This window comes from Paramacrobiotus metropolitanus, unplaced genomic scaffold, assembly GCF_019649055.1.
Source record: "Paramacrobiotus metropolitanus isolate TYO unplaced genomic scaffold, Prichtersi_v1.0 Parri_scaffold0000007, whole genome shotgun sequence".
Lineage (NCBI taxonomy): Eukaryota > Metazoa > Tardigrada > Eutardigrada > Parachela > Macrobiotidae > Paramacrobiotus > Paramacrobiotus metropolitanus.
Window position 1 is genome coordinate 993,079 of NW_026570227.1, and position 25,181 is coordinate 1,018,259.

The 25,181-nt window shown below is 48.4% G+C and overlaps 2 protein-coding genes across 2 annotated transcripts; both read left to right on the plus strand.

Moving 5' to 3' along the window:
• The first annotated feature begins 17,304 nt into the window (after positions 1 to 17,304).
• On the plus strand, positions 17,305 to 20,453 carry LOC129582257 (uncharacterized). Its single transcript, XM_055473737.1, has 3 exons — positions 17,305 to 17,776; positions 17,980 to 18,798; positions 19,349 to 20,453. Exons 1-3 carry the CDS (start codon positions 17,701 to 17,703, stop codon positions 20,224 to 20,226), a joined length of 1,773 nt encoding a protein of 590 aa, XP_055329712.1. The 5' UTR covers positions 17,305 to 17,700; the 3' UTR covers positions 20,227 to 20,453.
• A 153-nt stretch (positions 20,454 to 20,606) lies between these two features.
• Positions 20,607 to 24,912, plus strand: LOC129582278 (uncharacterized). The gene is made up of 4 exons (XM_055473768.1): positions 20,607 to 20,892; positions 21,021 to 21,140; positions 21,234 to 22,061; positions 23,827 to 24,912. The coding sequence occupies exons 2-4, from the start codon at positions 21,065 to 21,067 to the stop codon at positions 24,693 to 24,695; spliced, it is 1,773 nt and encodes a 590-aa protein (XP_055329743.1). The 5' UTR covers positions 20,607 to 20,892; positions 21,021 to 21,064; the 3' UTR covers positions 24,696 to 24,912.
• Positions 24,913 to 25,181: the final 269 nt, after the last annotated feature.

Sequence of the window (25,181 nt, forward strand, 5' to 3'; positions counted from 1 at the left end):
ATTGCTAACAATTAAATTAAATCTCTGCGCTGTTACGCCACGAATCACGAGGGCGTGCCGCATGTCGTTCAGTCGTTGATTGGGCCGTACTCTGTATATGGCGCACTTCCTACAGTAGAATAATGCTGTTTACCGACGGTATAAGGCTCGTACTTGTACTCGTATAAGGTTTAGTTTACCGGTACCCACACGGTGCGATGTTGTTTAATAATGTTTAATGTACCTCTGTACTTATAGTTACCTCCTTACGCAATTACGCAATTTGCATACGCAATTTGCCACATTGCACTTGAAACTGAATTATTGCTCCTAATAAATGCAAATAACGCTTGTCGAAACCGAACGGTGATTTCAGCATAATGAGTGAACCCGAAATGGAGAACCTGAATGTGACGGATGAACCAGCTCAGGACTCTGTTAAAATCACACTGCGCATTGCGGGCAGTAAAGTGGTGTCCGTAGACAAAGGCACTTTGATGGCCGAGTCGGCATATTTCGCCACCATGTTCACGGAAAATGTCAAGGAGAGCGACCCAACCAGCTTTGAGCTGGAGCTACCGGACAGCGTTTGCCTGGATACGGTTGTTAAATTGGTCCAAAATCTGGGACACAAAAGTTTCATGCTGTCCTTCGAACGGAAAGACGCCATTAAAGTTTGGATCGCGGCGAAATACCTGCAAATGGAGAAAGTCGAGAAAATGACTGCCGACATCCGGAAGATGTGATGAAGCGACCGGAAAACGCTTTTCGTCTGTGGCGGTTGGCCCGTCGCCGCGATATGCCGGATCTGGAAATGCTAGCCGTTGGAGCGATTTTCAAGAGCGATTTCCGTGGTGCTCGGTTTGCCCAGGTTCCTGTATCGTGTTATATGGAGTTTCTGCGGTGTTCTACTAAGGAGGTCATCGATCTGTTGACGCACGACGATTTCATCGCGGAATCCGAAGACATGGTGTACCAGGTTCGTCCGCACGCATAAGTATGTTTAACTCTTACCAGGATTAGCTGAAGTTTGTTTAGAAAACGGGTATATATATTAATTTGCTTAATATAATGTAAATTTATAATCTTAGGCCTTCTGATATCAGTGAAAGTGAAAACTTGCACTGCGAGAGATAAAATAATGGTAATGCAAACGAGAACGTCACGTGTATTGCGGTACACGGTATTAAATTTTAACATAACTATGTAAGTATTGCACTTACATGTACAAATTGTACATGTACCGGTATTTGGTGTCAATGTACCGCAGTACACGTTGCACAGTACGTGAACTTCTTATGACATCGAATGAGAATTCCAAAAGTTTTTTTTTCAAATTTTAGTATACATTTTGAAAGTTTTGGAATTGATGGTCAAAATTTAAAAATATCATGGAACTATGGTTCGGTGTAAAAGCAATCTTCAACAATCATACTTGTGTGCGTTCACAATGCAAAAAACCGAAGAGCATCAGTTCATAATGAGACTTTTGATACGCTCGAATACGTCTAAACTTTTACAAATTTCTAAGGAGGATGCAGTATCATATTTAGTGCCCATGCACCGGGTAAATTTAATACCTTAATTTCCAATAATACGAAGAGTACGTACTTGAACATATTCAACGTGCTCACATTGCAGACGATAATATCTTGGTGCATGCATGACCCGGCGGAACGGATGCAGCATGCGTATCGTCTTCTGCGTGAATGCATTGTGTGGGATCAGCTGGACATAGAACTGCTGACAGCCAGCGCCAGCGGACAACTGCACTATGTCCTGACGCGGATTTCGAAAGAACATAAACGGGGCCAGTTGGGTGGCGGAGCGTTACTAAAGCGGGGAGGGAAGAAAGAAGCCATCTTCTACCACATGCGAGAAGAACACCCACACCAGCTCCTCCGCTTTGACTTTGCCAGCAACGAACTGACCAAGCTGGACACGCCTCTGCAGGCGGCGCTGGCTGAATGTTGGCCGCAGATTAAAGCAGATGGATTCGCTGTTGCTATCGGAAAGGAACTGGTCATCGGCACCAAACCGAATTCCCAGGAAGGGCGTGACAATGGATTGATGGCGATCGACTGCATTACCGGCAGCCGACGCATTTTATTGGAGGGGTCTCCGTTTAACGACTGCATGTGCGTGGTCGCCATGGGTAGTCAAATCTATGGTGCGGCGAGTTCATCCGCTGAACACCAGTTAAGGTACTGTTACGATGTGGCCACGAGACGGCAGCGCCGAGCATCCCAGATGCATATGCCGAAGTACACCATCAGAGTTTATAATTTGAATTACAAAAGGTGAGTCTTTTTATTAGTAGCGCACTTCGACGTTTTTTTGCAGTCCGGACACTTTAACAACATGTGTTCGCGATCCAGAGACCAGCGAAACAGTATTCTCTGCGTTGTTCCACATTAGAAAACTTGATAAGTTTTATTAGTCTCGTACACAAGGTTGTTGAAAAATAATACATTTCAAACGATTTAGAGAATAGCATGTCTCTCGTGTCCGGTACGCGTTCATTATTGTGAAAATGTCCGGGATGCGAGAAATTTCGAAGCCTGAACAATATTCTAAAGTATGTACCGAGGACTAAATCGATTTACACAATATACAGAGCATCCATGGAAGCCGTTCCTGTTGGTCGCCACATGATCTTCTTCTCGTCCGTCGGATCCGTTATGGGAAATAACAGTCATAATCCAGTGAGCGTGGCGGAGATGTACGATGTTCGTAGCAAGAAATGGACCAAGTTCTTTGGTTGGGATAAGAGAAGGCATCTCCATCATCGGTGCGGGACGATCGTCTTCAACGGGTACATGTACATTACGGGTGGCTGCGTGGATGCCGAAGGGTTCCAGTGGGATTGGGAAACGAGCAGCCAAGCCGTAGCAACATGTTACCGTGTCTCACTGAGCAGCGACTACGCCCACCCGGAATCCATCGCGAATCTGAACGTGGCGCGTTATAATCACTGCATCTTCATTAAGGAGGGAGAGATTTGGGTGTACGGCGGAACGACCCACGTTGACGGGGACAATCAGCGCAAGCGAGCGGTGACATCCTTCGAAAAGTATAATGCCAGAATTAATCTGTGGACTGTCGAGGATGTACCGATGACAGAGGAGCTGCAAGCGGGAGTGGCTGATGGAGATTATGCGCAGAAGACCGTCTGTGTGCCGCTGCAGTATAACCTTCAAGCGGCGTCCGGGGTATTGGATTTTAGCGACATTGAGGGATCTTCTGGGGTCAATGAACGTGAGGATACCGATGAAGATGACCATCATGATACCGAATGGCCAGCCGGTTTAGATGACTAACGCGCTAGTAAAAAAAATACTAAGAATTTGACACATTGCTTGAGGTTTTCTTTGGTAAGTGTGTCATGACCCGTAATTGTTACTGTTGTGTTTTGTTTTTTGGGAGAGCTTTCTTGTCAAATTCCGCGGACTTTGTTATATTTCACTGAGGCATTTAAATGGTTTAATTCGATCGAATTTATCTGCATACTTCAAATTTTAAAACTGAACAAACGTTTCCTTAATACTGAGCACTATCCTTTGTTGTAGATTTCTGATGAACTGTTTGACTGTTTTGTTATGTGCCGTGCTTTCGTTTATATGAAAGCACATTCTCTTCTGGTAGTCTACAACCTCGTGCAGGGTTGTCCTGATTGTTGTAGACGTTAAGCTGATTAAACAAACAAGACGCAGATAGTGGTTTGCATTTGGTATTGATTACTGCTAGCATTAATTTCATTAAATTTTGTCATGTTAATGCTTGTCGCAGCTAAAAGGTGTTCTGACATGATGGATCCCAAAACGAAGAAGTTGAAAACGGCGAATGAACCGGACCAGAATTCTGTTCAGTTCCAGCTTAGAATGTATGTCAAAATGTTTCGGGCGCAAATCCGTATCTTAAATTTGAATCTCAGCTGTTTCTTTTTGTTTCGGAATGCAACGCTTGATAAAGTTTTCTGTAAGTGTGAACGTGCTAATATTCTTATTTCTTGTCCATTGTAGAGCCGACAGCGCAGTGCTGTCCGTGGACAAAGACGCTTTGACGGCCGAGTCAGCGTACTTCGCCAGCATGTTTGCGGGAAATTTCAAGGAAAGCGACTCCACCAACATTCAACTCCAACCACCAGAAAACGTCTGCATGGAAGCGCTCGTCAAACTGGTGGAGAGCTTGGGCCAAAAAGATTCCCAGCTGACCTTTGAACGGAAAGACGCGGTAAAAGTGTGGATGGCCGCTAAATATCTGCAAGCGGAGAAGGCCGAGAAAATGGCGGCCAAAATTTTGCATGACCTCATGAAGCAGCCGGAACACGCCTACCGTCTGTGGCGATTGGCCCGTCGCGACACGTTGCCGGATCTGGAGACGTGGGCAGTTAGAGTGGTTATGAGGAGCCTGCGTGGTGGCAAACTGCCTCAATTTCCTAATCCTTGCCAGTCGCAGTTCTTGAACTGCTCAGTTGATGAGCTTATTGATCTGCTGACACACGATGAATTTGTTCCGGATTCTGAAGCCACGGCGTATAAGGTTGGCATGTGCAGCTCAGTACGCCTATAGGATCATGCTTGACCTTTTAAATCTGAATCGTTTTAGGTAGTAGAGACGCGAATGCTGATATTGTCATATTGATGGTTTTTGCTTAATAAACCCTGGTTTGACCTTTAACCGATCTTGGTTTACATCGCCGTTACAGAATGCGCAAACTTTTATTCCATTGAGATGGCAGTGAAAGTGAGAAATTTTGCAGATGATAGTGTGGTGGTGCGCGCATGACCAAACGGAACGAATGCGGCACGCGTATCGTCTTCTAAGTGGATGCGTTGTGTGGGACAATCTGGATATGGAGCTGCTGACTGCCACCGCCAGCGGACCATTGGAGGAGCGCTCACGCGGATTTCGGAAGAGCGACGTTGTGGCCAGATGGTTGGCGGAGTGGGGTTAAAGCGGGCAGCGAAGCAAGAGGCAATCTTCTACCACATGCGCGAAGGACATCCGCATCAGCTTCTCCGTTTCGACTTTGCCCGCAACGAGCTGACCAAGCTGGACACGTCGCTGCAGGGTACGTTAGCCGAAAATTGGCCGCAGATTAAAGCGGATGGTTTCGCGGTGGCCGTTGGCCGGGAGTTGATCGTGGGCGCTAAATCGAATGCACGGGAAGATGAAATGATAGCGATGGACTGCATTACCGGAAGCCCGCGCGTTTTACTAGAAGGATCCCTTTTTAATGACTGCATCTGTGTGGTGGCGGTGGGCAGCCAAATTTATGGTGTTCTTTCCAACTGTGATTTACATTTTCCTAAGCACTGGTACTCTTTCGATGTGACCACGGGACAGCTGCGCCGAGCGTCGCAGATGCCGAAGTATAACCGACGTGTTCCTTACATCCGGTAAGACCATTGTGATAGGTTCGCCTGCAAAAAATATTAGTACCAGAACAGAAAGAACCGCTCATTTAATTGTTATTAGTAAAAGTTTAAAACAAGTAATAATGTGCAGAGAATCCATGGAAGCCTTTCCTATTGGCCGCGACCGGATCTTCTTCTTCTCCGTCGGATCCTTTCAATCACTGTACCAGAATGATCCAACCAGTGTGGTAGAGATGTACGACATTCGCAGCAACAAGTGGACAAAGCGGACAGAATGGGAAGACAAAAGCCGATTCCATTATTGGTGCGCGACAATCGTTTTCAACGGCTATCTGTACATTACGGGCGGCTGCGGGGATTGCGCGGCAGTGGCAACATGTTGCCGAGTCTCACTGAGTGATTACTGCCCCAAACCGGAACCCATCGCGGATCTGAACGTGGCGCATTATCACCATTGCATCTTCATCAAGGATGGTCAGATTTGGGTATACGGCGGAACGACCTACGTCGACGGGGACAATCGGCGCAAGCGCCCTCTATTGTCCTTCGAGAGATACAATGCTGAAGGGAATAAGTGGACCATGGTGGATGACCAACAACCTGCAAGCGGAATTGGCTGGGGATGATTATGCACAGAAAACCGTTTATGTACCGCTGCAGCATAATCTTTCGGCGATGCGTGCGGTTACTAGCGACATTGAGGGGTTTTATGACGACGATGAAAGTGATTTTTTAGAAGGAGACGATGCAGATGGCTCGGATGATGAAGATGACAATGGTAATAGCGAATGGCCATCCGGTTTAGATGACTGATGCGATAGGCTGTAAATAGTTTTACGTTCGGTTTTCATTTATACAGATGTCCGTGTTGAACACAAGTACAGATGCTTCAGTTTACTTCCTCTTTTTTGTGTTGCGCCTCTGTACGTCGTATTTTACGTTACAGAGGCCCTGGGTGGCTGCAAGCAGACCTAGGGCATTTTCGTGTCCCTTAAACTTGTGAAAATACAGTACTGTATTTACACGATTTTAAGGCTCAGAGGAATCCCCTGGACTTCCCACACTAGATATCGGTTCCTTTAACATCAATTGAGCCGACGAATAGTGCGGGCAGGCCAGGGGATTCCTCTGAACCTTAAAATCGTACAAACTCGGAGGCTCCACTGACCCTTAATATCGTGTAAATACAGTACTTGCACACTGATTATTTTACTACCTACGTTGATGAATCTGTTTCGATCGAGTAAAACGTTCCATCAGTACGCGTACCCGTAGCTTAAGCATCCTGATTTTAACCAAACTAACATCACGTCACAAGGTCGGCCACAGAAATTAATTGTTGTTTTACCATCAGACCAGAGGACATTCTAACACCGGCGTTTTGCTGTATCACCTGCCCAGTTTTAACGCGTCAGTTATTAAACATACGAGCCCAGAATAGCTTGTATATTATAAGTGTTATAAGTAGCCCAGAATCCGGCGTATGGGGAAATCAATATCAAATCACTTCTGTCAATGGGATACAGCCATTGCATATTTTATTTCTTTGAAATAGTTTGAATGAGCGCAATTCTTAGTTTGCAGCTTTGTGGTTGGTATTTGGTACGGTTTAATGCTGGCAGTGAACTCGAAAAGTGATATACTGGGTTCGAAAACGAAGAAGCTCAAGAGTAAAGACGGTGAATGCGTTGTTGAAGCGGGCCGCCAAGAAAGAGGCCATCTTCTACCACATGCGCGAAGGACATCCGCATCAGCTCCTCTGCTTCGACTTTGTCCGCAACGAACTGACCAAGCTGGACGCACCGTTGCAGGCGGCGCTGGCAGAATGTTGGCCACAGATCAAAGCTGACGGATTCGCTGTTGCCGTCGGAACGGAACTTATCGTCGTCAACAAGTCGAATTCGGAAACATGGCGAGACAGTGACCTACTCGTGGCGATTGATTGCATCACCGGTAGCAGACGCACTCTCCTGAAGGGATTACCGCTCGGCGAATGCATCTGCGCTGTCTCAGTGGGCAGCCAAATCTATGTAGCCTCTTCTAAACATTGGTACTGTTTTGATGTGGCCAGCGGACACTTACGCTATGCTTCCAAGCTACCGTACCACAGGACCTATGCCAGATATGGTGACGGCATCTTGCTGTACTCCCGGTAAGCCTCGCTTTGGTAGGATTCGTGATATACGAATATTACTGCAGAAGTGTAAAGAATACCGATACTTTTCTCTGTAATTATCTGTATATATCGGTGATCAACGTCGTCAGTTTATAGGGCATCCATGGAACCATTCCCCATTGGTCGCGACATGATCTTCTTCTCGTCGGTTGGGTCGGTTGATGCGAAACACGATTACAATCCGGAAAGCGTGGTGGAAATGTACGACATCCGTAGCAACAAATGGGAGAAGCGTTCCGGCTGGAATGACGAAAAGCTATTCCATCACAGCTGCGGAACGATTGTCTTCCAAGGTTATGTGTACATCGCAGGCGGCCGTGTCGATGCGGGGGGATTTTCGTGGGGTTGGGAAGCTAGTAGCCAGGCGGTGGCAGCATGTCACCGTGTCGCACTGAACGACCCCTACAAAGGCCCGGAATCCATCGCGAATCTGAACGTAGCCCGTTACCAACACTGCATCTGCATCAAAGACGGACAGATTTGGGTGTACGGCGGAACGACCCACGTTGAGGGGGACAAACAGCGGAAACGGGCGCTGATGTCCTTCGAGAGATACAACGTGGATACCAACCAGTGGAGCTTGATTGATGTGCCGATGACGAAGGAACTGCAAGCGGAAGTGGCGGGTGGTGATTACGCGCAGAAGACTGTCTGCCTGCCGTTGCAGCATCAGGGGCCGGCGGTCTGTGAGGTTGCTTATAACTTCAAAAAACGGTATTCTGAGGGCGAAGCGAAGGGGTATGACGTTTACGTTCAACATGAGGATGGTTCCGGAACCGATGAAGATGATTTGGAAAATGGAGATAACAGTCGTAATACCGTATGGCCGGCGAGTTTAGATGACTAATTATGGGCTGTGATTAGAATATACGAGTTTTATGTTCTCTCTGAAATAAATCGACTGATGGCCAGTTATTAGTACCGTTTAGTATCGCGAAATTTGTGAATCTGTTTTACGCTCTTTTCAGTACTTTTTTACGTTTTTTGTTGCGGGGCGATTCACTTTATGTGAATAAAGAAAGAAGCGGAATAAAATGGACAGTCCGCTTCTGGCTCCAAGCAAGGGAACAGTGTGCTCAGCGGAGCCACCCGCCGGTGAGTCTCCCTGATTATACAGTAATCTAATAAATTAAATATAATTTCCTGGGCTCGTTATGTGCTTGTTTTCATTTACGACATTCGTTATTACATCTCGAACTGATAATTGTTGGGAAGAAAATCAAGAAATATTACAATCGGATTATAATTATTACCGTGGTCCATTTTATTACCGTGGTTTACGAGTATACTCTTGTCGACTGCCGCTTGTCAAACACACGTCCGCGCTAGAAATCGAGAAGTCGTTCGGTTTTGTATAATTATAATTATACTCACAATTATTCATAATTATAATTATTCTAATTAATTATTATAATATCGTAATTATAATTGTTCTAATTAATTATTATAATTATCCTATATATTAAAGCAGAACCGTGATTCCGGAACGCTCCTGCCTCCAAAACGTTCTGATTGGCCAGAACCAGCCGAACCTTTCTGATTGGCCAGAACCCGCCTAGCGGGTTTTAAGCTTTTACAGCCACTTAAACCTGTGCTTTTGCGCGTGTGTTCTTACCAAGTTTCCGAAACTTAGTACCTTCACCTGTGAAAACCTTCGCCTGATAAACCGGATCCCAGCTTCAGCACTGCTTCTTACTAAGCTTCCAAACATTAGTTCTTTAAGAAACCTGATAACTTTAATTTACTTACCGGTACCGTCTTTTAAAATTAAGCCTTTAGTAACCGAAAGTCCCGCGTGCGGTACTCGCCCTTTTTAGCCTTCGATCACAGAAGACCACGCGCGTGATACCCGCCTTTTTGAGATTTCGGTCACGAAAGGCTACGCGTGTAGTACCCGCCTTTTTGAGCCTTCGATCACCAAAGACCAAGCGTGCGGTACCCGCCTTTTTGAGCCTTTGGACAACCGAAGGCCACGCGTGCGTTAGTCGTTACCAGCATTTTTTAGCCTTTGGACACCGAAGGCCACGCGTGCGGTACCCGCCTTTTTGAGCCTTTGGACACCGAAGGCCACGCGTGCGGTACACGCCTTTTTGAGCCTTTGGACACCGAAAACCACGCGTGCGGTACCCGCCTTTTTAAGCCTCTGGACACCGAAGGCCACGCGTGCGGTACCCGCCTTTTAGAGCCTTTGGTTACCGAAAGCCACGCGTGCGGTACACGCCTTTTAAAGCCTTTGGACACCGAAGGCCACGCGTGCGTTAACCGCCTTTTTGAGCCTTTGGACACCGAAGGCCACGCGTGTGGTACACGCCTTTTAGAGCCTTTGGTTACCGAAAGCCACGCGTGCGGTACCCGCCTTTTTGAGCCTTTGGACACCGAAGGCCACGCGTGCGGTACCCGCCTTTTTGAGCCTTTGGACACCGAAGGCCACGCGTGCCGTACCCGACTTTTTGAGCCTTTGGACACCGAAGGCCACGCGTGCGGTACCCGCCTTTTTGAGCCTTTGTCACCGAAGGTCACGCGCGGTACACCTTTGAGCCTTTGGACACCGAATCCACGCGTGCGGTACCCGCCTTTTGAGCCTCTGGACACCGAAGGCCACGCGTGCGGTACCCGCCTTTTAGAGCCTTTGGTTACCGAAAGCCACGCGTGCGGTACCCACCTTTTTAAGCCTTTGGACACCGAAGGCCACGCGTGCGGTACCCGCCTTTTTGAGCCTTTGGACACCGAAGGTCACGCGTGCGGTACACGCCTTTTTAAGCCTTTGGACACCGAAAACCACGCGTGCGGTACCCGCCTTTTTGAGCCTTTGGACACCGAAGGTCACGCGTGCGGTACCCGCTTTTTTGAGCCTCTGGACACCGAAGGCCACGCGTGCGGTACCCGCCTTTTAGAGCCTTTGGTTTCCGAAAGCCACGCGTGCGGTACACGCCTTTTAAAGCCTTTGGACACCGAAGGCCACGCGTGCGTTTTTCGCCTTTTTGAGCCTTTGGACACCGAAGGCCACGCGTGTGGTACACGCCTTTTAGAGCCTTTGGTTACCGAAAGCCACGCGTGCGGTACCCGCCTTTTTGAGCCTTTGGACACCGAAGGTCACGCGTGCGGTACACGCCTTTTTGAGCCTTTGGACACCGAAAACCACGCGTGCGGTACCCGCCTTTTTGAGCCTTTGGACACCGAAGGTCACGCGTGCGGTACACGCCTTTTTGAGCCTTTGGACACCGAAAACCACGCGTGCGGTACCCGCCTTTTGAGCCTCTTGGTCACCGAAGGCCACGCGTGCGGTACCCGCCTTTTTGAGCCTTTGGACACCGAAGGCCACGCGTGTGGTACACGCCTTTTTGAGCCTTTGGACACCGAAGGCCACGCGTGCGTTACCCGCCTTTTTGAGCCTTTGGACACCGAAGGCCACGCGTGCGGTACACGCCTTTTTGAGCCTTTGGACACCGAAAACCACGCGTGCGGTACCCGCCTTTTTGAGCCTCTGGACACCGAAGGCCACGCGTGCGGTACCCGCCTTTTAGAGCCTTTGGTTTCCGAAAGCCACGCGTGCGGTACACGCCTTTTAAAGCCTTTGGACACCGAAGGCCACGCGTGCGTTTTTCGCCTTTTTGAGCCTTTGGACACCGAAGGCCACGCGTGTGGTACACGCCTTTTAGAGCCTTTGGTTACCGAAAGCCACGCGTGCGGTACCCGCCTTTTTGAGCCTTTGGACACCGAAGGTCACGCGTGCGGTACACGCCTTTTTGAGCCTTTGGACACCGAAAACCACGCGTGCGGTACCCGCCTTTTTGAGCCTTTGGACACCGAAGGTCACGCGTGCGGTACACGCCTTTTGAACCTTTGGACACCGAAGGTCGCGTGCGGTACACGCCTTTTGAGCCTTTGGACACCGAAAACCACGCGTGCGGTACCCGCCTTTAGAGCCTTTGGACACCGAAGGCCACGCGTGTGGTACGCCTTTTTGAGCCTTTGGACACCGAATACGCGTGCGTTACCCGCCTTTTGAGCCTTTGACACCGAAGGCCACGCGTGCGGTACACGCCTTTTTGAGCCTTTGGACACCGAAAACCACGCGTGCGGTACCCGCCTTTTTGAGCCTCTGGACACCGAAGGCCACGCGTGCGGTACACGCCTTTTTGAGCCTTTGGACACCGAAGGCCACGCGTGCCGTACCCGACTTTTTGAGCCTTTGGACACCGAAGGCCACGCGTGCGGTACCCGCCATTTTGAGCCTTTGGTCACCGAAGGTCACGCGTGCGGTACACGCCTTTTTGAGCCTTTGGACACCGAAATCCACGCGTGCGGTACCCGCCTTTTTGAGCCTCTGGACACCGAAGGCCACGCGTGCGGTACCCGCCTTTTAGAGCCTTTGGTTACCGAAAGCCACGCGTGCGGTACCCACCTTTTTAAGCCTTTGGACACCGAAGGCCACGCGTGCGGTACCCGCCTTTTTGAGCCTTTGGACACCGAAGGTCACGCGTGCGGTACACGCCTTTTTGAGCCTTTGGACACCGAAGGTCACGCGTGCGGTACACCCGCCTTTTGAGCCTTTGGACACCGAAACCACGCGTGCGGTACCCGCCTTTTTGAGCCTCTGGACACCGAAGGCCACGCGTGCGGTACCCGCCTTTTAGAGCCTTTGGACACCGAAGGCCACGCGTGTGGTACACGCCTTTTTGAGCCTTTGGACACCGAAGGCCACGCGTGCGGTACCCGCCTTTTTGAGCCTTTGGACACCGAAGGCCACTCGTGCGGTACACGCCTTTTTGAGCCTTTGGACACCGAAAACCACGCGTGCGGTACCCGCCTTTTTGAGCCTCTGGTCACCGAAGGCCACGCGTGCGGTACCCGCCTTTTAGAGCCTTTGGTCACCGAAAGCCACGCGTGCGGTACTCCGCCTTTAAGCCTTTGGTCACCGAAGGCCACGCGTGCGGTACCCGCCTTTTTGAGCCTTTGGACACCGAAGGTCACGCGTGCGGTACCCGCCTTTTGCGTGCGGTACCCGCACTTTAAGCCTTTGGTAAACGTTTCGGTATTTTTCCACGCTTTTAAGCGTTTTGTAACAGAAGAATTTCGGTTTGTTTCTAGATACATTAACTGTATTCCCTTTTCAATTAGACTTACTTAGCATATAAAACCGTTTCACTTCGATTCGTTTAGCAAAAAGATCCCAGCCGACAAGAACCGCCTTTGCACTGCAGCGCGGCGCGTAAGCGCCGCGCGCTGTGCTTGTCCTATATATTAAAGCAGAACCGTGATTCCGGAACGCTCCTGCCTCCAAAACCGTCTGATTGGCCAGAAAAACCTTACGTTTCTGATTGGCCGGAACCCGCCTAGCAACTATTTAAGCTTTTGCAGCCCCTTAAACCTGTGCTTTTACGCCTTTGTCCTTACCGAGTATTCGAAACTTAGTACCATCACCTGTGAAAACCTTCGCCTGATAAACCGGATCCCACCCTTATCTTTACCTTACTAAGCTTCAAAACCATAGTTCTTTAACAAACCTGATAACTTTAATTACCTTAGCAAACCTTGCGGTCCCACCTTTTAAGCGTTTAGTAACCGAAAGCCCCGAGTGCTTTACCTGCCCTTTTAATCCTTTGGTCACCAAAGGGCACGCGTGCGGTACCCGTCTTTTTGAGCCTTTGGTCACCGAAGGCCACGCGTGCGGTACCCGCCTTTTTGAGCCTTTGGTCACCGAAAACCACGCGTGCGGTACCCGCCTTTTTGAGCCTTTGGACACCGAAGGTCACGCGTGCGGTACCCGCCTTTTTGAGCCTCTGGACACCGAAGGCCACGCGTGCGGTACCCGCCTTTTAGAGCCTTTGGTTTCCGAAAGCCACGCGTGCGGTACACGCCTTTTAAAGCCTTTGGACACCGAAGGCCACGCGTGCGTTTTTCGCCTTTTTGAGCCTTTGGACACCGAAGGCCACGCGTGTGGTACACGCCTTTTAGAGCCTTTGGTTACCGAAAGCCACGCGTGCGGTACCCGCCTTTTTGAGCCTTTGGACACCGAAGGTCACGCGTGCGGTACACGCCTTTTTGAGCCTTTGGTCACCGAAAACCACGCGGCAGCTCCGCCTTTGAGCCTTTGGTCACCGAAGGTCACGCGCGGTACACGCCCTTTGAGCCTTTGACACCGAAAACCACGCGTGCGGTACCCGCCTTTTTGAGCCTCTGGACACCGAAGGCCACGCGTGCGGTACCCGCCTTTTAGAGCCTTTGGACACCGAAGGCCACGCGTGTGGTACACGCCTTTTTGAGCCTTTGGACACCGAAGGCCACGCGTGCGTTACCCGCCTTTTTGAGCCTTTGGACACCGAAGGCCACGCGTGCGGTACACGCCTTTTTGAGCCTTTGGACACCGAAAACCACGCGTGCGGTACCCGCCTTTTTGAGCCTCTGGACACCGAAGGCCACGCGTGCGGTACCCGCCTTTTAGAGCCTTTGGTTTCCGAAAGCCACGCGTGCGGTACACGCCTTTTAAAGCCTTTGGACACCGAAGGCCACGCGTGCGGTTTTCGCCTTTTTGAGCCTTTGGACACCGAAGGCCACGCGTGTGGTACACGCCTTTTAGAGCCTTTGGTTACCGAAAGCCACGCGTGCGGTACCCGCCTTTTTGAGCCTTTGGACACCGAAGGTCACGCGTGCGGTACACGCCTTTTTGAGCCTTTGGACACCGAAAACCACGCGTGCGGTACCCGCCTTTTTGAGCCTTTGGACACCGAAGGTCACGCGTGCGGTACCCGCCTTTTTGAGCCTTTGGACACCGAAGGTCACGCGTGCGGTACACGCCTTTTTGAGCCTTTGGACACCGAAAACCACGCGTGCGGTACCCGCCTTTTTGAGCCTCTGGACACCGAAGGCCACGCGTGCGGTACCCGCCTTTTAGAGCCTTTGGACACCGAAGGCCACGCGTGTGGTACACGCCTTTTTGAGCCTTTGGACACCGAAGGCCACGCGTGCGTTACCCGCCTTTTTGAGCCTTTGGACACCGAAGGCCACGCGTGCGGTACACGCCTTTTTGAGCCTTTGGTCACCGAAGGTCACGCGTGCGGTACACGCCTTTTTGAGCCTTTGGACACCGAAATCCACGCGTGCGGTACCCGCCTTTTGAGCCTCTGGACACCGAAGGCCACGCGTGCGGTACCCGCCTTTAGAGCCTTGGTTACCGAAAGCCACGCGTGCGGTACCCACCTTTTTAAGCCTTTGGACACCGAAGGCCACGCGTGCGGTACCCGCCTTTTTGAGCCTTTGGACACCGAAGGTCGCGTGCGGTACACGCCTTTTGAGCCTTTGGACACCGAAGGTCACGCGTGCGGTACACGCCTTTTTGAGCCTTTGGACACCGAAAGCCACGCGTGCGGTACCCGCCTTTTTGAGCCTCTGGACACCGAAGGCCACGCGTGCGGTACCCGCCTTTTAGAGCCTTTGGACACCGAAGGCCACGCGTGTGGTACACGCCTTTTTGAGCCTTTGGACACCGAAGGCCACGCGTGCGTTACCCGCCTTTTTGAGCCTTTGGACACCGAAGGCCACTCGTGCGGTACACGCCTTTTTGAGCCTTTGGACACCGAAAACCACGCGTGCGGTACCCGCCTTTTTGAGCCTCTGGACACCGAAGGCCACGCGTGCGGTACCCGCCTTTTAGAGCCTTTGGTTACCGAAAGCCACGCGTGCGGTACTCACCTTTTTAAGCCTTTGGACACCGAAGGCCACGCGTGCGGTACCCGCCTTTTTGAGCCTTTGGACACCGAAGGTCACGCGTGCGGTACCCGCCTTTTTAAGCCTTTGGACACCGAAGGCCACGCGTGCGGTACCCGCACTTTAAGCCTTTGGTAAACGTTTCGCATTATTTTTCCACGCTTTTAAGCGTTTTGTAACAGAAGAATTTCGGTTTGTTTCTAGATACATTAACTGTATTCCCTTTTCAATTAGACTTACTTAGCATATAAAACCGTTTCACTTCGATTCGTTTAGCAAAAAGACCCCAGCCGACAAGAACCGCTTCTGCACTGCAGCGCGGCGCGTAAGCGCCGCGCGCTGTGCTTGTCCTATATATTAAAGCAGAACCGTGATTCCGGAACGCTCCTGCCTCCAAAACCGTCTGATTGGCCAGAAAAACCTTACGTTTCTGATTGGCCGGAACCCGCCTAGCAACTATTTAAGCTTTTGCAGCCCCTTAAACCTGTGCTTTTACGCCTTTGTCCTTACCGAGTATTCGAAACTTAGTACCATCACCTGTGAAAACCTTCGCCTGATAAACCGGATCCCACCCTTATCTTTACCTTACTAAGCTTCAAAACCATAGTTCTTTAACAAACCTGATAACTTTAATTACCTTAGCAAACCTTGCGGTCCCACCTTTTAAGCGTTTAGTAACCGAAAGCCCCGAGTGCTTTACCTGCCCTTTTAATCCTTTGGTCACCAAAGGGCACGCGTGCGGTACCCGTCTTTTTGAGCCTTTGGTCACCGAAGGCCACGCGTGCGGTACCCGCCTTTTTGAGCCTTTGGTCACCGAAGGTCACGCGTGCGGTTTCCGCCTTTTTGAGCCTTTGGTCACCGAAGGCCACGCGTGCGGTACCCGCCTTTTTGAGCCTTTGGTCACCGAAGGCAACGCGTGCGGTACCCGCCTTTTGAGCCTTTGGTCACCGAAGGCCACGCGTGCGGTACCCGCCTTTTGAGCCTTTGGTCACCGAAGGCCACGCGTGCGGTACCCGCCTTTTTGAGCCTTTGGTCACCGAAGGCCACGCGTGCGGTACCCGTCTTTTTGAGCCTTTGGTCACCGAAGGCCACGCGTGCGGTACCCGCCTTTTTGAGCCTTTGGTCACCGAAGGCCACGCGTGCGGTACCCGCCTTTTTGAGCCTTTGGTCACCGAAGGCCACGCGTGCGGTACCCGCCTTTTTGAGCCTTTGGTCACCGAAGGCCACGCGTGCGGTACCGCCTTTTTGGTCACCGAAGGCCACACGTGCGGTACCGGCCGTTTTGAGCCTTTGGTCACCGAAGGCACCGCGTGCGGTACTCGCCTTTTTGAGTCTTTGGTCACCGAAAACCACGCGTGCGGTACCCGCTCTTTTAAACTTTTGGTAACCGAAGGTTACGCATTATTTGTCCACGCTTTTAAGCGTTTCGCAACAGAAGTACTTCGGTTTAACCCGTTTCTGGATACAGTAACTGTATTCCCTTTTCAATAAATCTTACTTAGCATATAAAACCGTTTCACTTCGATTCGTTTAACAAAAAGAGCCTTGCCGACAAGAACCGCCTTTGCACTGCAGCGCGGCGCGTAAGCGCCGCGCGCTGCGCTTGTTCATAATTATACTCACAATTATTGAACTTGGAGTAGCACCCCTGTACATAATCCTGGTTCCTGCTACGCTTCGGTCATGCAGTGCCCGCCAAAAGCGAGTGCACTTTTCTCGTTATGTTATATCTGTGTTTAAGAACTTGAATTTTGATGGCGTCGGCACTACGGTAACACATTATGCGAAGTGTTTTAATCGATATTGACAATGAGCTAGCACTCTTCGTAACGCTCTGGGCTTTTGTAACGCTTCCGCGCTCTCACACTAATTGCGAAGTTTCTCCAAGCTGTCAACCGGTTTTAATAAGCAAATCCAGTATGATGTGCTTCTCTTACGATTAGTGAAGAAACAGTAAGTGTAATAGAACTGCATGTACGAACTGCTGCTGCTGCACGAATTGCTCCGAACTGGTATAAAGGAGTGTGTTCACTGTGTCACCCTTCGGAGCCAAACTGTTGATCATAAACAACGAACAACTTAACAAATTCTTGGTATCTTGCGATACACGGCCTTTATTACCGTGACTATTACTGAAAAAATTAATAACAATAAATAAGTGACAAAATCAGTTCATTTATGTACAACAATCGTGTACAGAACGAGTATGCTTAGTTGCAAAGGGCGTGCCAAAAGTAACTCATCTTTAAACTTAACAGAAAGGCAAGCAGACAAGCAGTTTGTTTTATAAATTGTCGAAGTCGCATAACTCGTTAAGGATCCAGGGTATCACTGCCGGAAGGATACTGTTAACTTACCTGCATGATTTTCTCACTTCATTTAAAGCATCAGTAAAAACCGGCAACACGTTATGCCGCACATTTGTATTCACATACTTTTCAGTCAACTGCTAAAGGTATGTCTGGAACAATGGCCACTCTGTGGAACTTACTTGTTCTCCTGATTTTTCACCTGACTACGGCTAAACATGACGGTGAGTTACAAGGACTTTCTAAACGCGTTATCTTCTTTTCCTGCATTGCTTCCTTATTTTTTTTCCCGCCACTCGTAAAGCGGTATCACCTGTCTTTGTTAAAATTCCGTGGTGTAAGAAAAGGAGATAACGCGGTCGAAATACGTATGGACTTCTACGAGTATGTTACACAAACAAAACTTGATAACTAACGAAGTTTAAAGGCAAATTTACGGAATCTGATCCCGAGCCGCTGCCAGTGTTCTCCTCGGAGCCGATGGCCCTTGCACAGTGTGCATCACAATTCAGTGCTAACTGTCAGCCAGGGGTCTTTGGTGTCATCGGTTGTCCCTTCTTTCCGGCGCTCTACATCAACTGCACCCTTAATGCCACAGCACAGGAGATCCGTCAAATGACGGTATCGATGGCAAAGCCACCATTGCGGGCGGTGTTCGTCAATGTGCTGGATGGTGACCAGGTGAACTTTGACAATTTTGCCCCTGTCCGTCAGCAGATAATGGGATTCGACTTGGCTCACTGCGTTTCGTCACGAGCGACCGGCCGACTGGCATCGCTGCGATTGACGAACTTGCTGGACATCGAGATCGGAAGCTGCCGGAGTCTGGAGATAAAGAGGGCGGATTTCTGGCCAACACGGCAAGTCCGATGGATTCAGTTTTATAACACCACCATTTCGCTGCTAGAAAAGGGCACGTTTACCGATTTACCGGCGCTGCGTCTGTTGGCACTGGAAAGCTGGCTGAGTGATGAGGACGAATTTAGCGATGGAATACGGGAGTATATCAAGAATATGCATTGCGGCTGCGAGTTCGAGTGGTTCAGGCGGTGGTGGGACCAGAAACGCTTGCTGCACAAGGCAAAGCAGTTTGAAGTTTATCAGATTCAGCCGTTTTTTGTGGGTAATGTAGAACTAAATAAATCCCAAGTTTATTTGCCGGTTGATTGTGCAGCCGCTGTCTTTCCGACCGGACCCGACGGAATCGATTTTACGCAAGACGGATTTTCCATCAATGACGATGCCGGTAAGGAGAATATCCCGATGTTAATAAAGCGAAACCAAAAAAACCAAAAATAAAATTGTGTGTACAACGTAAGCTGTTAAGGAGAATTGTCCGGCACGTAGTACTAACTACATTTGTGTACTTTACAGTTCTGCTGTATCGCTTTTGCGGCTAGGGCAGTCCGGAACAGATTTTTGCACTTGTTGTTTTGTGCGTCTCTAAAGATAGTCAAGATACTCGTAATATTATGTAATTTGTATGCATCCGCCTGTAAAGCACTTGAGCGCGCAGCATCTGGTTGTTGAAACAACGCAAATTAAAATGCAAAAAAATTTAAATGAATTTCATAATTGATATTAGAGTTTTTTAGATTCTTAAATAAATTAAAAAATTCATGAAGGGTTTTTAAAATCTAAAAAATGATCGACTCCTGGTTTTGATTCAGTCTTCTGATACTTACATGCATTTCCCGAGGAAGTTTCGGAAAGGTCAAATAACACCTGACTTTTCGTGCATTACAATACCGTACTATTGTTGTTTTTAATGTTATTACGTCGATCAAGTTTTGTAGATCACAACAAATGGGGAGGCCGCTGCAGCGCCGACAAAGAAAATGGAGAGCCATTTCCTGAGGTCTCCATCGATCCCTTAACACCGGAAGAATGTGCCGTTCAACTGATCGGTCACTGCGGCCAGCAGGGAAATTTTTGCAACACTAATCCTGTTACCAGTACACCATTTTCGTATGACATACTCGACGAGAAGATCAAGGGCACGGAGAACTGCGCTTTGGGAAGCACTATCGAGCGAATCCGTCGGGTGGCAATCGCCATGGTCAAACTGCCGGTACGGCCGATCCTCTTGATGTTATACGATAAGACGCCGGTGACCTTCAGCGATGTGGCGCCGATGCGAAAGCGGATTGTCATCTTTTGCCTGGTGGAATCCATCACCGAGCGAACCACGCAAAAACTGCAGGACCTGCGTTTGACCAATCTTCTGGACTTTCAAATAATGAACAGCACAGATCTGGTCATTAGAAAGAGCGATTTCCAGTTTTCTGGCAAATTAAGGATTTTTCAGCTACGGAACACGACAGTGCGCTCGCTGGAAGAAAATGCTTTTAGCGATCTGCCAGCGCTCGTAGCGCTTTCGTTGGAGTTTCACTTCGATGAGTTACCAGGTTTTGATCAACGGATCCGTAGCTATCTGCTTAACCTGCACTGCAGCTGTGAGTTTGCCTGGTACAGAAAATGGTGGAGCAATAATTCGGCGTTACTGCGCGAGACGGTGTTCACGGGAATCTACTATATGGTTAACGCGTACGGTAGCGCTCCTTTCGAACGCAAGAACGTGTATGTGCCGATCGACTGTGCGAAAAATGTTCCGGCAGGACCGGATTCGGTGAACTGGAACCAGACTGATTTTTCTCTGAACGACAGCTGCTGATTCACTTGCTTGTCGTGGTGCTGGAATCGTATTTTGATAAATTAAACCATTACAGTACTTATAATTATGCCTCTAGCTGAAAATCGCTGGTATGGGTATAATTATGCTGACAAACTGCATTGTTCATTCGCAGGCTTTGCTTACTGTAATTTCGCTTTACATGTATTTTTGTGACACTCGTATTGCAGTTTCGCCGCAGTTACGAAAAATTAACGTTATTTATGTTGCTGCTTGTCAAGCTGTCATAAAGTGCGGCACGAACATAAAATTTATGGCAGGATACAAGTTATGACTTGACTGACTGTCCACTGTCTAGCATTTTTCAGACGCCTTTCGAAGAATCGCACGAGCTCATAATTATTCCATCGAGACACGGTTACTGTACGTGCCGGTGTTATCCATTAACAAACGCTAATTCTGGAAAAATTCTTGACTGTTGAATATTATGTGCACCGGCAAACTAAACATTTCCTTTACGGAATACCAAACATTTATTTCCATCTCGGTACTTACTAAAATACAACCTCTCATCTAGGAATTACTGTATTGCCTCAGGTTTAAGGAACGTAGGAGTTGGACGACGCGCTGATAACCTATGTAACTGCTTGGCACATTGTCAACGGATGATTTCAATCAAACTAAGCAGAAAATCAAGAAGACGGATAGGTAAATGACTAATGCTTTGAGCAGGCTATTCTCTAAACATCCAGGCAATATTGCCGGAAGAAAGCTGTAGCTCAACTACTAAAAATAATAATAAAATTAGAAAATCTCAGTAACATCCGGCACATTAGGCGCTCCAAAACATTGACAAGCTTTGTGTTGATTACGGATTACGATGGCTGCGCTTTGGAGTGTTCTGTCTTTTTTCTTGTTCTTCCAAATTTATCAGCTGACTGCCGGACGAAATGGAGGTGAGTTATTAAGAGTGCGTTACAGTACTAAATACAAATCTCAAATAAGTTTACCATTGATGCAGTTCACATACCGATTTGTGTTCACAACAGACAAAGTATTTACCGAATCCGACCGTGCGACAGTACCCATGTTTTCCCCGGAGCCGATGTCCCTGTCCCAGTGTGCACTGCAGTTTACCGCGAACTGCCAACCCGATTACGAAGGCTACGATTTCACTACCTGTCCCCTTATGGCTGGATTGGAAATCACCTGCAATACGAGCGCCACGTCAGACGAAATTCGGCAAATGACCATATCCATGGCGAAACCGCCCTTACGTGCAGTTTCCATCACTTTCTGCGACGGCAACCAAGTAGGCTTTGAGAATATCGCACCCGTTCAACGGCAGATATTTGAGTTCGCTCTGATTAATTGCGTCTCTTCGCGAGCGACCGGCAAAGTGGCAGCGTTAAACTTACCGAACTTGCTGGAATTCGATATAAGAAACTGCCGCGATTTTGAAGTCGAAAAAGCGGATTTCGCGTCATCACGACTAATTCGGTGGATCGAATTTGTTAACACCACAATACGGGTACTGGAAAAAGGCACGTTTAGTGATCTGCCTGCTTTGCGTCTGCTGTCTCTGGAAAGCCAGCTGAATACATTTAACGAATTCAGCGGAGATGTTCGTGAGTACATTAAACGAATCCACTGCAGTTGTGAGTTCAAGTGGTTCAGACGATGGTGGGATCAGAGGCGCTTACTGCATCAGGCGCAGGATTTCTCGGTGTATCAGATTCAACCGTTTCATTTGGGTAATCCAGCAAGAAACAAGTCCTATGTTTATTTGCCGGTTGATTGTGCGGCCGACAGTTTTCCAGCCGGAACGAAGGCGATTGATTTTGCACAAGACGGATTTTCCATAAATGACGATGCCGGTAAGAATGAGTCGAATGACAACCAACCGTATGGTTCCGATATAGTTATTATTTCCAACTTTGAAGCAAATTCCCTCTGCTTTTATAATGGCTTAGGAGCTAAAACCTGAAGGATTAATGAAGATACGGGGTAATGGTAACAAAACATACGTCTTTACTTACTTTTAACGAATGTTTGGTTTATGATAATTACAAGAAACAGCCTCGGCTTCGCCTCCGCGTTTCTTGTGGTCCCCAGTTTACGGCCGGTTTATTCATACGATTTCGATCAGCTGTGTAGTTAACATCTTATTCCTTCAGCAAAACAAAACGGTCCGAAAGTAGCGCTAAAACGTAGATAGGATAATAAATGAATTTACGGCTTTTGTGCACTCAGATGCATTCACTTTGACTGTGACTTTGACTTTGACTTTCAGATGCATTCACTGTTAAATTTTCCATCCCGACTCTGAGTCTACGAGGTAGAAAATTTCAACGTAAAGAAGGCTTGCAAAAGATGCTGGTGGTAGTTCGGTCATTCCATCACCTAGCGGGCTGTGTGCTTTGGAGAGTAGTGGTATTTCGATCACTCGTTCACCAAGCGGGCTGTGTGCTCTGGACAGTAGCGGTGACCGAAGTGTCACTCGTCCACACACAGCCCACGTGAACGTTTGCTCTGGAGAGTAGCGGTATTTCGGTCACTCGTTCACCAAGCGGGCTGTGTGCTCTGGACAGTAGCGGCACTTCGGTCACTCGTTCACCTGGCGGGCTGTGCTCTGGACCGCAGCGGTGACCGAAGTGTCACTCGTCCACACACAGCACACGTGAACGTGTGCTCTGGAGAGTAGCGGTATTTCGGTCACTCGTTCACCAAGCGGGCTGTGTGCTCTGGACCGCAGCGGTGACCGAAGTGTCGCTCGTCCACACAGCCCGCGTGAACGTGTGCTCTGGAGAGTAGCGGTATTTAGGTCACTCGTTCACCAAGCGGGCTGTGTGCTCTGGACAGTAGCGGTAGTTCGGTTTGTACCCAGACAATGGAAACGGTTTTTGCTGATTCTATACGGGAAAGCTGCGTTCGTTTATCCCTTTTTTTTGTAATAGTAGAGATCTCAAATGTAGATGCCGTATTACTATTCCGTATTATACGGAATAATTTACGGACTGTATATGCTGATTAATTACTTACTGTTCTTAGTTTTGCTCGGACTGCAATGAAAGGTCAGCCCGTGTGAACGATTGCGATGGTCAGTTTCTTTTACAGCTGCCTTCTAGTGGTTTTTAACGAGCGTTCTTATTCTTAAGTCATGGTTTGAGCGTTTATAATTGTTAACGATTTATTGAAACGAAGCCATCCACTAGCAGCATCGTTTTGTTACTGCTAATATTATTGATTTTTCTAGTTTTGTAGGAGTAAAAGTTTAAATCTTTTTAAATTGCTGGTCTAAAAGGTACCAGTTTAATTCTACTGATTTTTCACCATGCAACCGGACTTTGAAATTATTTTCAAGGTCACCTTGAGCTTTTAGCTCTACCGGCACCGGCACGGGAGCACGGGAGCCAGAGGAATAATTTTGAAACAAAATGCATGTGACACAGTTTCCAGACATGCGGAATCGAATGGCGTTATCAGCTTTTCGATTAATTTTTTGGTTTGTTCTGACCAGATCGTACGGGGTTTTCCGTTGTAATATAGATCTTTACCTTGATAATAATACGAAGTGGGTGCTTTTCCCGATCACTCTTTAGAAAAAACTCCTATTAACAATTACAGTAATACCTTTTGTAGATAACAACAAATGGAGAGGTCGTTGCAATGAGGACACGGACAAAGAGGAGTCGTTTCCCCAGATTTCCATAGAACCACTTACACCAGAAGAATGCGCCATTCAGGTGATCGCTCTGTGCGGTCAACTTGCAGTTAGCTGCGACAATGACACGCCATTGACCTATGATATATATGATGAGAAAATGTTGAATCATTCGACTAACTGCACTCTTGGCAGTACGGCTGACCGCATCCGCCGCGTGGCCACCGCTATGATCAGACTGCCTGTGCGACCTGCGACCTTAGCGCTGTACGACAAAACACCAGTGACCTTTGACGACGTGAAGCTAATACGGCAGCGAATTCTCGTGTTTAACCTAGCTGTATGCATTAAAGAACGAGCCTCGCAAAAACTGCAGCATCTGCGTTTAACTAATCTCATAGAGTTTGTGTTGTTCAACTGTTCGGATCTGATCATCCAAAAGAGCGATTTTCAGTTTTCACAAAAATTAAGGATCATTGAGCTGCGGAACACCACGGTGCGTGCGCTCGAAGTGAATACATTCAGTGGTCTGCCAGAGCTAAGTGCGCTTTCGTTGGAGATGTTTTTCAATCGATTGCCGGCTTTTGATCAACGCATCCGTACTTATCTGTATAACCTGCACTGCAGCTGCGAATTTGCCTGGTACCGAAAATGGTGGAGTAATAATTCAGCGTTACTTCGCGAGGCGGAATTCGGGGGAATCTTCCAGCTTGTTAACGCGTATATTAGTTTTCCGTTCCAAGGCAAGAACGTATATGTTCCCATCGACTGTGCGCAGGAAGTTCCATTGGGGCCGGATTCGGTGAACTGGAACCAAACCGAGTTTTCTCTTAATGACACCTGCTGATTCACTTTGTTTTAGTTGTGTTGGAAAGAGACAGCAGACAAAGACTAAATAGTTATGGCTTATTGTTAGAGCTTTGCGCTAAATCACTGCTCTGGTTTGTTACTCGTAGCAGCTGTGCAGTCTTCATGGCGCCATTAATCTTTCTGTCATTACTCAAAAACAGGAAGTGCGTTCTTAATAGTTCCGGAATGTGCGGCACAAGCATGAATAACATAAAATCAACAGCAACCTTTGCACTACAATTGCCATACAGTCTGTCAAAACCAGTTCTCCCTAAATCGCAAGGAAATTGATTGTATCTAGGAAACCGGCTAACTGCAAGTGTCGTTTATGAAGAAATAGCAATCCGTACGAACAGAACATACGAGGAGTAAAGACGGCATTATTATACTCTTACGTAAATGGTCTAGACTCTAGGCATCGTCGTTTGCTGCTTTCAAAATTGATCATTGCATCGGTGGACCAGTGACTAAATCCCAGTTGAAC

What these genes read in the sequence shown, in the direction of transcription:
- LOC129582257 (XM_055473737.1), top strand. Translation starts at nt 17,701, where the DNA reads ATGTCTGGAACAATGGCCACTCTGTGGAACTTACTTGTTCTCCTGATT. An exon ending in GACTACGGCTAAACATGACG is followed by an intron (nt 17,777 to 17,979) that starts GTGAGTTACAAG and finishes CGAAGTTTAAAG; the next exon opens with GCAAATTTACGGAATCTGAT. An exon ending in TTCCATCAATGACGATGCCG is followed by an intron (nt 18,799 to 19,348) that starts GTAAGGAGAATA and finishes CAAGTTTTGTAG; the next exon opens with ATCACAACAAATGGGGAGGC.
- LOC129582278 (XM_055473768.1), top strand. Translation starts at nt 21,065, where the DNA reads ATGGCTGCGCTTTGGAGTGTTCTGTCTTTTTTCTTGTTCTTCCAAATT. An exon ending in GACTGCCGGACGAAATGGAG is followed by an intron (nt 21,141 to 21,233) that starts GTGAGTTATTAA and finishes TGTTCACAACAG; the next exon opens with ACAAAGTATTTACCGAATCC. An exon ending in TTCCATAAATGACGATGCCG is followed by an intron (nt 22,062 to 23,826) that starts GTAAGAATGAGT and finishes TACCTTTTGTAG; the next exon opens with ATAACAACAAATGGAGAGGT.